Source organism: Pinus tabuliformis, chromosome 9 (assembly GCF_031772625.1).
Source record: "Pinus tabuliformis cultivar Carrire ecotype Pingquan chromosome 9, CPIR1, whole genome shotgun sequence".
NCBI lineage: Eukaryota > Viridiplantae > Streptophyta > Pinopsida > Pinales > Pinaceae > Pinus > Pinus tabuliformis.
In genome coordinates, this window is record NC_142307.1 from 560,415,950 (window position 1) to 560,428,352 (window position 12,403).

Below are 12,403 nucleotides of genomic sequence, written 5' to 3' on the forward strand. Positions count from 1 at the left end.
TATATTCCATTCGATGTTTAATTAGTTATAATTATTATTATAGTGATGTCAGCGAGAATCATTTCTTATTAGGCACATACTCGATCCAATTGCAAATTTCTCGTTACATTTTCCAGAATACATAGACATGAAATAAGCTGTTACATTTTCCAGAATACATAGAACCACAATGCCTGTGAAACGATGAACACCAAAATAAGGCAAAATAGACCACTGAAGCAAAATTTTATTCTTATACATGACCCTGCTCTATATTGTATATATCGTTATATAATTTGATTGTAAAAATATTTTCTAATTAATATAAATGGTATATATATGTTTTAAATTTTCCATGGTTAAACAGGAATAATTGCGCCACATGTTTATGAACACTGAATAATGAAGTAACCACAAGCGCGGAACTATGAGTTTTCTATCACAGTCCAATCTAGAACCAGTGGTCTTCTATGGTCGAATAAGTGAATCACAGCCAACAACAACGATAATGTATTCATAATTCTAGAAAACAATGGGAGGAGGAGCAAACCCTGTCGGCTAAAAATGGCGCCGCGGGGTGCTGCCATCCATTTGCTGGAATCACATGAGAACTAACTACACTTTTTTCTTCTTCTTCTTCTGGGTTTTGTTTTCCAGCTCCTTCAAGATCTCCTCCTCCCAACGGCGATACCAGGATTGGAGATAACAAGGGAATGGGGCTCCTGCAAGCTGGCAACCCCATCGAATCCGGGGACAGCCTTCTTAACTGCATTTTAGCCGGCGCCCGCTTCTGCAATCGGCTAAGGGGCCGCCGCTCGGGCTGAGAAACCAAGCGTCGAAACTCGGCCGCATCGTCGTCACGTCTCTCGGTCGATTCAAGCGACCTTTCCTGCACAAGTTCAACAGCAGCACCACCACCACTTTGGCTGGAAGCCATTTCTTCTGACTTTTTAACAATAACACCAGACATTTGCCTGGCAGAAGGCGCCTGTTCGATTCCCCTTGCTTCTGAAAAAACATAAACCCGTTTGTTACCAGATCTGATGGTCTGGTACTGATCAACAATTCGCAAATGGGATTTATATAAACAGATGGGAAATGCATACTATATTTGGTATCACAATAAACTAGAAAGAGTAGGAGGAAGGGAATGATCCTTCTGCGACTTGTCGCGTGACGGTGGTCTCCGCCACGATTTGTTGATATCATCTCTACAAATCCGACGCATGTGAGTCAAGACGGCGGATCGAGTTGACCGCGCATTTCATGACGAATCGATCGTGAAGTTAGTCTGTGTGGTTTTTTTCCACCTTTTCACAATGAAAATTAAAATGAGGATGGATTTAATTATTATAAATCTTAATAAAATTGCAAATTTAAAATAAGTGTTTAAATGTCCAGATAAAAGGAACATTTTTTAAAAAACCCTAAAAACTAAATTCAACATCTTTAAGCAAAACCTAAAAATTATGGTCATTTTTAAGTTGATGGTAGATTTTAAGAATATTTTAAGATCAAAATATTAACCTCCATCAAATTCCAAAATATTCCAAAAATCTATAATCAACTTAAGCTCACCCAAATATTGCACATTACCTGACTTGTCAAATTTGAAATTAACATATGTTGACTATGTGACTTTATTAATTTTAATCAACTTAAGCTCACCCAAATATTGCACATTACCTGACTTGTCAAATTTGAAATTAACATATGTTGACTATGTGACTTTATTAATTTTGAAATTATTCGTTGGGAATTCTTTTTCCGGAAAAACGTAACGTACTCATCGGTGCTTCTCGTGTGAATAGCCATTGGAATTTGGTAATGTAGTGGCATCATATGGATCTCGACAAATAATGGAATTTGATAATCTTGTAGCATCCTATGGGATGTTGACAGGTTTGATTGAAGGTGATATTCCAAATATAAAAATTTGCGACAAGGACGGTATATACATTAAGTTTTAAAATATTTTAATTTTGCATGTACGCACAATAATGTTGTAACTCTTTTAGAGTCTTTTTTCCTGCTTCCAGCAACATAATATCTTTTCTATTAAAGCTAGTGGCAAGTTTTCTATTAATATAGAGCCAATTTTATATGGGTAAAATATAATTGGTATTTATTTTAGGTTTATTATATTTCTATATTTATAATTTAATTATAATATATAAGTGGTATATATTTTATTTATTATATTTATATATTCATAATTTAATTATTATAATATAGTTATTTTTTATTTGTAATTTGAAATTGAATCATATGATTTTATTGTTTCAATGTCATTTAATATAGTAGAGATGTTGTAATTTAATATTCAATATTTTGATTAAGTCAAATTACATAAAAATAAATTAATTAATTAATTAAAATTAAATAAAAAAATTAATGTAAAATTAAATAAAAAGATTAATGTAATGTAATATAAGTCTTTTAAATCAACCAAAATAAAAATAAAAATAAAAAATAATATTTGTTGTTGATGAATATATAAAAAATAATCTTTGTTGTTGATGAATATTTCGGAGAACTATGTGTTGCAACTTACCTTCAAGGGTTTGCCCAACATTTTTGGTGAACCTTTCACCCATTTAAATTAAAATGACCCATGGTATTGAGAGCCCATGTTATTGATATAAAAATAAAATTAAAATGGCCCATGGTATTGAGAGCCCATGATATTGACCAATGGAATTCATGTGGAATATAGCCTATTCAAAGGGGGGAATTAAACCAACGTAGATCCACCTTAAATTTGGATTTACTAAGGGCCGAGACGAATCAAATCTCTTTCACTCTAAAAGAGGTTTGCATCTCAAGAGATTTGATCACTCAGTACTTGGTAGATCATAAATTAAGATGGATCTAGGTTGGTTTGAACATTCTAAGGAATTGAAGTTAAATATTCAAAATCATTAAACCATGATTAATGGTGATTGAGATAATTGGATTTGAGATTACGTATTTGGTAAATTTAAAGTTTTTTCTACATGATGATGATTACTGTCATTGTTTAAGTGAATTTGGATTTTTTTTTACTTTTCCACATTAATGATGATACTAACACTTCATGGAATTTCAATTTTTTGTAATTATTTTGCTCATTAAATTTAAGGATTAATTGAAAGTAAATTTATAGTTTTTGCTACATACAATTTTAGTAAATTTGGACTTATTTTACTTTTACATATTAATGATGAAGCTAACACTTCATGAATTTTTTTATTTATTTTTTTGGAATTTTACTCATTAAATCTCAAGGATTAATGCTTAGGTATTAAAAAACCAAAATTAGAAAATGCTTAGGTATTAGAAAACCAAAAGGAGAATGCCACAATTTATAGGTTTTTTCTGGGGTTATAATTTGTTCATGATTAAAATATTTAAAAAAATAAAGTTAAATATTCAAAATCATCTAGCCATGATTATTGCTGATTAAAATAATTGGCCTTGAGGTTATATATTAAGTAAATTTAAAGGGTTTACTACCCACAATTTTGTTTAGTAAATTTGAATAATGATTAACGAAGTGTAAGAAAATTGCATTAGATCCCAACACGATCCCAAAGGAGGATTATGCCAGATTATGCTTAGGTATTAAAAATCCAAAATTAGGGTGCACCACTTTGTTGGATTTTTTCTTTAGATAATTTGGTCTTCAATATAACTTTGTGTTAGTTAAGTGAAAAACACACCCATTTTGTATGCATCAAAAGGGAAAAATCCAAAAGCCATTTATTTTGCAAAAGGGATAGGGCTTTGAATTATTAGGTACATGATACGCATGTTAATTATGTATATAAAATTATTAGTTATTTTCGAATTCAAGCTTTTGTATATAATATTCTATCGAATTTTAGACCCCTAAGCGCCATTAGAAACTCTCTAAAGTTTGTCAAAGACAAGGTGAATCCTATGGATATGAAAGGTGTTTATATCATCCCGTGTTCATGTGGAACCTCATACATCAGTGAGACTGGTCGTTCTACTAACCAAAGGATTAAGGAACACACAGCTGATATCAAGCACAAGAGGACCAAATCTTTGGCTTTGGCCGAACATGCTGAGAATACCAAGCATCATATATGCATTGAGGAGGCTAAGGTTATCACTAAGATTCTTCACTTTTATCATGGTAAATTTAGGGAAGCCATTGAAATTGAGAGGTCTTCCAGTAATATTAATAGGGATGACGGCTGGAAAATTAGTAGCTATTGGATTCTCGCCCTCTCTTCTTAGTTGTATCGATGTCTAGATTATTATTTTTTTTAATATGAATAATTAATACTATTAGTAACATTAATATTAATAAGAAGATTAGTATTAATAGTAGATACCAGTTTAATATTATGAGTAATATTATAAATAATTAATATTATTAATAATATTAGTATCTTTAATATTAATAATACGATTAATATTAATAGTAAATATTAGTTTAATAATAATAAGTTGTAGATTTGGTAATTCTATTAATATTGGTATTAATAAGACTAATAATACTACTTTTAATATTAATAATACTAATAATAATAATTAATAACATATTATGAATATTAATATCATTAAGATTCAGTAATATGAATGTTGATTTCTATTATTAGTATTAAAAAAAATAAAAATATGAAAAATAGTTACAAAATAATAATAATAAAATATGTTTATAAAAATATGAAAAATAGTTACAAAATAATAATAATAAAATATGGTTAATATAAACATTTAGATAATAAGACAATCTATTAATAAAATAAGTAAAATCTTTTATAAATTTATTAGTATTATCAAAAACCTTAGTCAAATATAACCATTAGGTTAATAAGTTGACTTTAATATACATCGATTAAATAAATAATTAATTCTATTTAAATAATAAAAATATCTTCCCTTTACCTCCCTTGGTCAAATATAGCCAATTTTCTAGTTGTTAGGTTGACTTGCCTCCCTATTTAACCCTCTTCTTAGATCTGCTTCTTCATCGTGTCCTGAAGACAACCACACTTGTTGGTTCAAAACGCATTGACCAAAATCTTGAATGTGATTTCTTCTGGCGTGAAGATGAACCACACTTGTTGGTTCAAAACACGTCGACCAAAATCTTCAATATGATTTCTTCCAAAAAAACATTTAATACATTAATAATTATTTTGTTTTTTTTTTCACATATACAAATATATATATTTCATACTAAGAATATGAATATTTTTTCTATGACATCAAATGACCTAAATGGAGAGAATTATGATTATTCCTTCGAACCGCCAGAGAAAACCCCTCATTATATTAAGTAGTTTACATTTTATTATTTTTAATATAAAACTCTAAGTGAAGATTCGAGTAAGTGTATATAAAACTTTTGATTTTTTTTTTTTTTTTTAAAGATAAACCATTAGAATATTTCACTTTTGTGAATTAAATAAATAAAAAAATGCCATATAATGTTGGATGAATAAAAAAAATAGAAATATAAAGATAGTCACCCAAACAATATGTTTTATCTTTTTCAATGCTTTATTTTTAATCAGAAGAGAAAGAAAAAAAAAAAGAGGCCAATCACATAATGTTAGGGAAATATTATATTAATATAAAAAGAAACATATTTATTACTTCATGAAAAGTAAAGAAAGAGCAAAATCCTACCAAGAATGAGGGGACAAATAAATGAAATTCAATAAAGCGATATGTTTCATCTTTCCAATATTTCTTTCATAAACGGGATAGGTGGAAATTTTTAAAAGGCTATGTGTTATATGTAGAAATTATGGTCTAGAATTGCAATTGTTCATGAAATTTTAATCTAAATCACAAGACACGATCCTATTCTACTGTGTTGCGGAATTAAATTCACAATTTAGAACATCAATCACAAACATCCAGTGAGAAATAATGCACATGCATATAATATTTTCCCAGGGAAAAGCAATCTGCTAAAAACCACTTTGCCTACTTGCATTAATTCATGAATAGATATGTATTAAAATTGCTAACTCAATCTGAGCTCAACCTGCAAGTGAATAACCTATCTCTCTACTCATTGAGAAGCTCTGACCTAGACTTAGTCAATTTCCACCTCTTCTTCATCTCTTATTTTCTTATGTAATTCCTGAGGAAATTAGGCCCCAATTAATTAGGAGGAATTTCCTCCAATTGATTGCGCAATTCCTAAGGTTGATCATTTGACTGCATGCAACACCTGTACACTCAAGACTAGTCTACAATTGATGTTACGCTTCCTTGGAATCTCCACCACAGCTGGAGAACTTGAATTATATGCATGCACTAGCTATTTTGGGCTGATTGATCAGTTAACTTGATGATCATTGAGTTAGACTATTGTCCCACTGCATAACTGAACTTCCACTAGTTTTGTCAATAGTTAGAACTAGTTTAACTGAAAACAACTTGAAACAATTGACCTTGATTGCTACAAATTAGCAATCACACATGCTTAACTAACTCCAACTCCTCTATCTCGAATCTACTGAGCTAACTGAGTGACAAGAGCCATGTCACACAAGTTAACTACATGTAAGATGTATGTTGATGTGGAAATTCGAATTTTCTCAACACTCCCTCTCAACAAGAAAGGGATTAAGTATTGGGGTTTTCCCAGTGCATTATATTAGATATCATTTTTTGTGATTCAACTGCGTTAAGTAAGTCATTCATCTAAGTGGACTATTCAAAAATCATGAGAAATTAGTCAGTTACGACTACCTCTCATGGAAATGGTCATAGATGAATGACTTACTTAACGCATTTGAATCCCAAAAAATGATATCTAATATAATGCACTGCAAAAACCCCCAATACTTAATTCAAAAGAGTGAAGGGAACTCTCCTTGAATGGTTCATGAGGCACAATACTTGCTAAGGTTTTGCAAATGGGGTAGCAAGCTAAGTGGGCTTGATTGTGGGGAAAACTCCATAGTTAAGCGCGCTTGAGCCAAAGGCGATCTGGGATGGGTGACCTCCCGAGAAGTCCTGGTTACCAGGTGCAAGCCTTGGAAGTGATGATTGACGCTATATGATTTATTTCACTAGTTTTAATCCCACTTCTTCACCCCTGTGAGCATCACCTGATGCAATGAGTGCCAAGTGGACTATTCAAAAATCATGAGAAATTAGTTAGTTACGACTACCTCTCATGAAAATGGTCATAGATGAATGACTTACTTAACGCAGTTTAATCCCAAAAAATGATATCTAAGAAATGGATTACCAACCACCCCTATCCTGCACCTTTGGAACTCAAACTTCCCTCCTGACAAAGTCTTTGTCAAAATTTCAGCACCTTGTTCCTATGTGGGAGTGTATTGTAGCAACATTATTCGCCTTTGAACACAGTCTCGTAAATGGTGATACTAAAAATCTATATGCTTGGATTGATCATGAAATACAGGATTTTCAGAGAGCTTGATACAACTATGATTATCACATTTGGATGCATCATCTGACCAAACAGTCCCACACGTATCTTTCTCATCCATATCATCAGATGTTGCTTGACTTGCAGCCAGCTATTTTTCTTCTGTTGAGTTGAGTGCCACAGATCTTTAATTCCTACTATACCAGGAAACGACTGTGGACCCAACACTAAAAATTCCACCTGATGTACTCTTTTGGTTGGTCAGACTCCCTACCTAATCTGCATTTATGAAGCCACACAAATTCACTCCCTTTGTCTTTCTATACCATAATCCAAACTGGGTAGTGCCTGTGAGGTACCATAAAACATGTTTTGTTTCCTTCCAAAATAATTTAGTTGGCCTAACCATAGCTTGGTACAGTTGGTTAACTGCATAACACATATTTGGTCGTGTGTTCATAAGATACATCAATGAACCTACTAGCTTCCAATAAATGGTAGCATCCACTTCTTCACCTGAAGTGGCATCCTCCTTCCTCCAGTGGGTCGGTAGAGGTGTCTCCATGGGTTTACAACTCTCAATGCAGAATTTCTGTAGTATCTCATTTTCATACTTACCTTGAGACACAAACAGTTCCCCATCGCCTTGCCATACTTCCAACCCAAGGAAGTGGTGCATGAGACCCATGTCCTTCATTTCAAATTCCCTTGCAAGCTCTGATAAGTTGCTCATCGCTAGTTAAAATCAAATCATCAACATATAAGACAATAATAAGAAAATTAATTTCTACCAAAATATGTTAGAGGTTCGCATCCACTTCACTTTTGGTGAAGCCCAAACTAGTGGGATAGTTGTCGATCCTGGTGTACCACGGACAGGGTGCTTGTTTAAGACTGTACAACACTCGCTTGAGTATCCACACATGAGACTCCAATCAAACGTCTCAAAGCCTTTTGGTTTTTCGATGTACACCTCCTCCTCAATATCCCCATTGAGAAATGTTGTTTTTACATCCATCTAGTAGATCTTCCACCCCATTTGTGCAGCCAGAGCAAGAATTTCTCTAATGCATGAATAGCTTGCTACTGGAACAAAGGTCTCCTCATAGTCAATTCCCTCAACTTGAGAGAATCCTTTGGCCACAAATCTAGCCTTATACTTCTCTATTCTTCCTTCTGCTGCATGCTTAACCTTGAAGATCCATCTTGAACCCACAACTAATTTATTTGTCGGTCTTGGGACCACTTCCCAAATATTGTTCTTTATAATGGATTCATATTCCTCCACCATTTCATTAATCCAAACAAGTTTCTCTACGACTTCCTCGAAAGAGGATGGCTCAGTCTCTACAAGCTCAATCATTAGATCCATGTAGCCATTGTACCTCTCAGGTGACCTCCTTTGCATGTGCATATTTGAGGGAGCTCCCACATTCTCCCTCGCATCCTGCACAAGTATATCAACTTCCTTGGTTCTTTTCCTACCTTCTTTGGATGGTTCTGATTGATTAGATGTATCCAATCTCTGCTCTTCAATTTGTGGTTTCTCCACAACTTCCTGAGGCTCCTCCTTTGGAGCTAAAGGCTCCTCTTCTAGTGGGATCTAAAGCTCCCTCTCAAGGGACAAATGCATCGCTTTCTCCTCGTCGAACTTTACATCCCTTTGCACAATTGTCATTCTGAGGGAAGGTAAGTACACATGGTAATTGTGAGGAGTTTCTGTGTAGCCCACAAATACCCCCAACTCTGTTGTCAGCTCAAGCTTCTTCCTTGATTCTTTCGAGACATGGCAGTAAACAGAGGCTCCAAAAATCCTGAAGTGAAACACATCTGGCTTTCTCCCCGAGAAAGCCTCCTCCAATGTGTTACATGCCTCATTCCACAATTGCAATGGTAGACCTTAGTCATGTAACATAGCTCTCGTTTCTCCCACAATGCTCTGATTCTTCCTCTCATCTACCCAATTCTATTGTGGGTTGTGGGGTGTTTTCATCTCTCTTCGAATTCCTTCTTTCACACAGAAACTCTTGAATTCATTATTAATAAACTGCCTGAAGTGTTCACATTGATTCAGGGTGTGGACTGTTTTCCTCTTTGAGGGTTTTAACCACGTCAACAATACTGGTGTATTGATTTGTGATCTGTTTGTGAGTGGTGTCCTTTGGTGTTCTGTCTGAGGAACTTACTCTGTAAATTCCTACGAAAAATGATTTTTATTTAAAAAAAAATTGCATTATTTTTATTTTGTTAATTTTTATTTTTATTTTTGTTAAACTGTCTTTTTTCCTTTTTCTTTTTTTTTTTTTTTTTCTCTAATTTTTTATATTTATAAGTTAATTTTATGTTATTTTTTATTTTTTTAGGTTTTTTTGTCATTTTTATTTATAGTTGATTTTTTTTGTCATGTTTTCAAATTTTTATTTTTTTTAATGCTTCATTTCTTGTTATTATTTAATATATATATATATATATATATATATATATATATATATATTTGATTTTGTGGTGTTTTTGTATTATTTTTTGTATTATTTTTTGTTTTTTTTTAATTATTTTTAATTTTTTATTATATATTTTTTTTCCTTTTTTTGTATTATTTTTTGGGTTTTTTTTATTGTTTTTTTTTTTCAATATTTGAATTTTTGCTTTATTCTTTTTTTTTTCATGTTTTTTTTATTGTTTTTATTTGTTTTTCCAGTATTTAAAATTTCTTTCTTTTTATTATTTTTTTGTGTTTTTTTTTTCTCTTTGGTTTTTTCTTTTTATCAATATTAAAAATATATACATATATCTTTTGTATTATTTTTTGTGTTTTTTTAATTGTTTTTATTTTTTTTCAATATCTGATTTTTTTTATTTTTTTGTATTTTTCATTTTTATTTCTTTATACATTTATTTTTTTATTTTGGTTTTTATTTTCATTTTTTTTTATAGGGTCTGTGTCAATGCTCGTCTAAGAACCCAATCCCATTATGGACAATTTGATAGTTGATTTTAAAATTTTCGTTATAATGAATCGAGTATGCCCCCACAATGTATCAATTTCATGGTTGGCCTTTAAGTTTTCATTACAACGCGTCAACTTCACGTACACCGCGTGTCAATTTGATGGTTGATTTATAATTTTGTTTTTTGCAATGTATCAAGTTGTCTTAGGATAAGATTTTAAAATCACTATATATTTTGCATTTAAAAAATAAATTACTATCGAGTATTCATTTTTAAAGTTTTTTGTCATAACAAAATTTCATAATGTCATGCTTGAAATATTTTGAAAACGTGAGATTTTTTTATAGTCATAATCTTTGGTTTTAATTGCATGGTTGAATTTTAAAGTTTTTTGTCATAAAAAATTTTCATAATGTCATGCTTGAAATATTTTGAAAACTTGAGATTTTTTTGTAGTCATAATTTTTTGTTTTAATTGCATAGTTGAAAAATTGTCAGGATTTTAATGTTTTTCTAAGTCATGATATTTTATCTTTAATGCTATGGTAAAAAACAATTACAATTTCAAGGTTTTTTAGAGTCAATATATTTTATCTTTAACAACATAGATGAAAATAGTCAAAATTCAAGACATTATATTTTATTTTTAACATCATGTCCGAAAATTGCTGGAATTTTACAGTTTTTCAAAGTCCAAATATTTTCTTTTAACTCCATTGCTAAAAAATGTCAAAATTGTACCCTGATTTTTTTTGTTATTCCAGAACAAACAATTTCTTTTTAAAGATGTTTTTGTCATCCATTTAAGAAAAAAAAAATTGTTTTTACTTCATTTTTAAAAATGTTGAAAATTTACCCTAAAAAAACATCATTCTAGAATAACAATTTTCATTTTTTATTGTTTTATATATATATATATATATATATTGAAATGAGTACCCGTTTTGAAGTAAACTATGTTTCTAGCATCTAATAAAATAAGAAAACAAAAAAACCCCTTGTGTATGAGAGTTATGTATATGAGAATTCAAACTCATACAAATAATCTTCGGTTTAAGAACCAGTAAAAACTTGTTAATAGTTCTTGCTAAACCAAACTCTAAAAGATGGCAAAAACAAATGCAAAAGCGTAAGGCAAAAAAGAGAATTTAGTGAATATTTTGATACTTAACTTCTCAAATTTTATTTTGTAAGTTTTTTGCTATTTTTTCTTTTTAGCTTCTTGTTGTGAACCGCATTTTCAACCTGGATAATATACATATATTCCATTTCGATGTTTAATTAGTTATAATTATTATTATAGTGATATCAGTGAGAATCATTTGTTATGAGGCAAAAACTCGATCTAATTGCAAATTTCTCGTTACATTTTCCAGAATACATAGACATTAAATAAGCTGTTACATTTTCCAGAATACATAGAACCACAATGTCTGTGAAACAATGAACACCGAAATAAGGCAAAATAGACAACTGAAGCAAAGTTTTACTCTTCTACATGACCCTAAAAGTTTTACTCTTATACATGACCCTGCTCTATATTGTATATATCGTTATATAATTTGATTGTAAAAATATTTTCTAATTAATATAAATGGTATCCATGTTTTAAAATTTCCATGGTTAAACTGGAATATTTGCGATTGTAAAAATATTTTCTAATTAATATAAATGGTATACATGTTTTAAAATTTCCATGGTTAAACAGGAATAATTGCGCCACATGTTTATGAACACTGAATAACCATAAGCGCGGAACTATGAGTTTTCTATCACAGTCCAATCTAGAACCAATGGTCTTCTCTGGTCGAATAAGTGAATCAAAGCCAACAACAACGATAATGTATTCATAATCCTAGAAAACAATGGGAGGAGGAGCAAACCCTGTCCGCTAAAAATGGCGCGGCGGGTTGCTGCCATCCATTTGCTGGAATCACATGAAAACTAACTACACTTTTTTCTTCTTCTTCTGGGTTTTGTTTTCCAGCTCCTTCAAGATCTCCTCCTCCCAAGGGCTATACCAGGATTGGAGATAACAAGGGAATGGGGCTCCTGCAAGCTGGCAACACCATCGAATCCGGGGACAGCCTTCTCAACTGC

General features: G+C 31.4%; 1 protein-coding gene across 1 annotated transcript; it reads right to left on the minus strand.

Moving 5' to 3' along the window:
- Positions 1–493: 493 nt before the first annotated feature.
- LOC149149739 (uncharacterized) lies at positions 494–949 on the minus strand. Its single transcript, XM_089442574.1, has one exon. It carries the CDS (start codon positions 947–949, stop codon positions 494–496), a length of 456 nt encoding a protein of 151 aa, XP_089298700.1.
- Between the last annotated feature and the right edge of the window lie 11,454 nt (positions 950–12,403).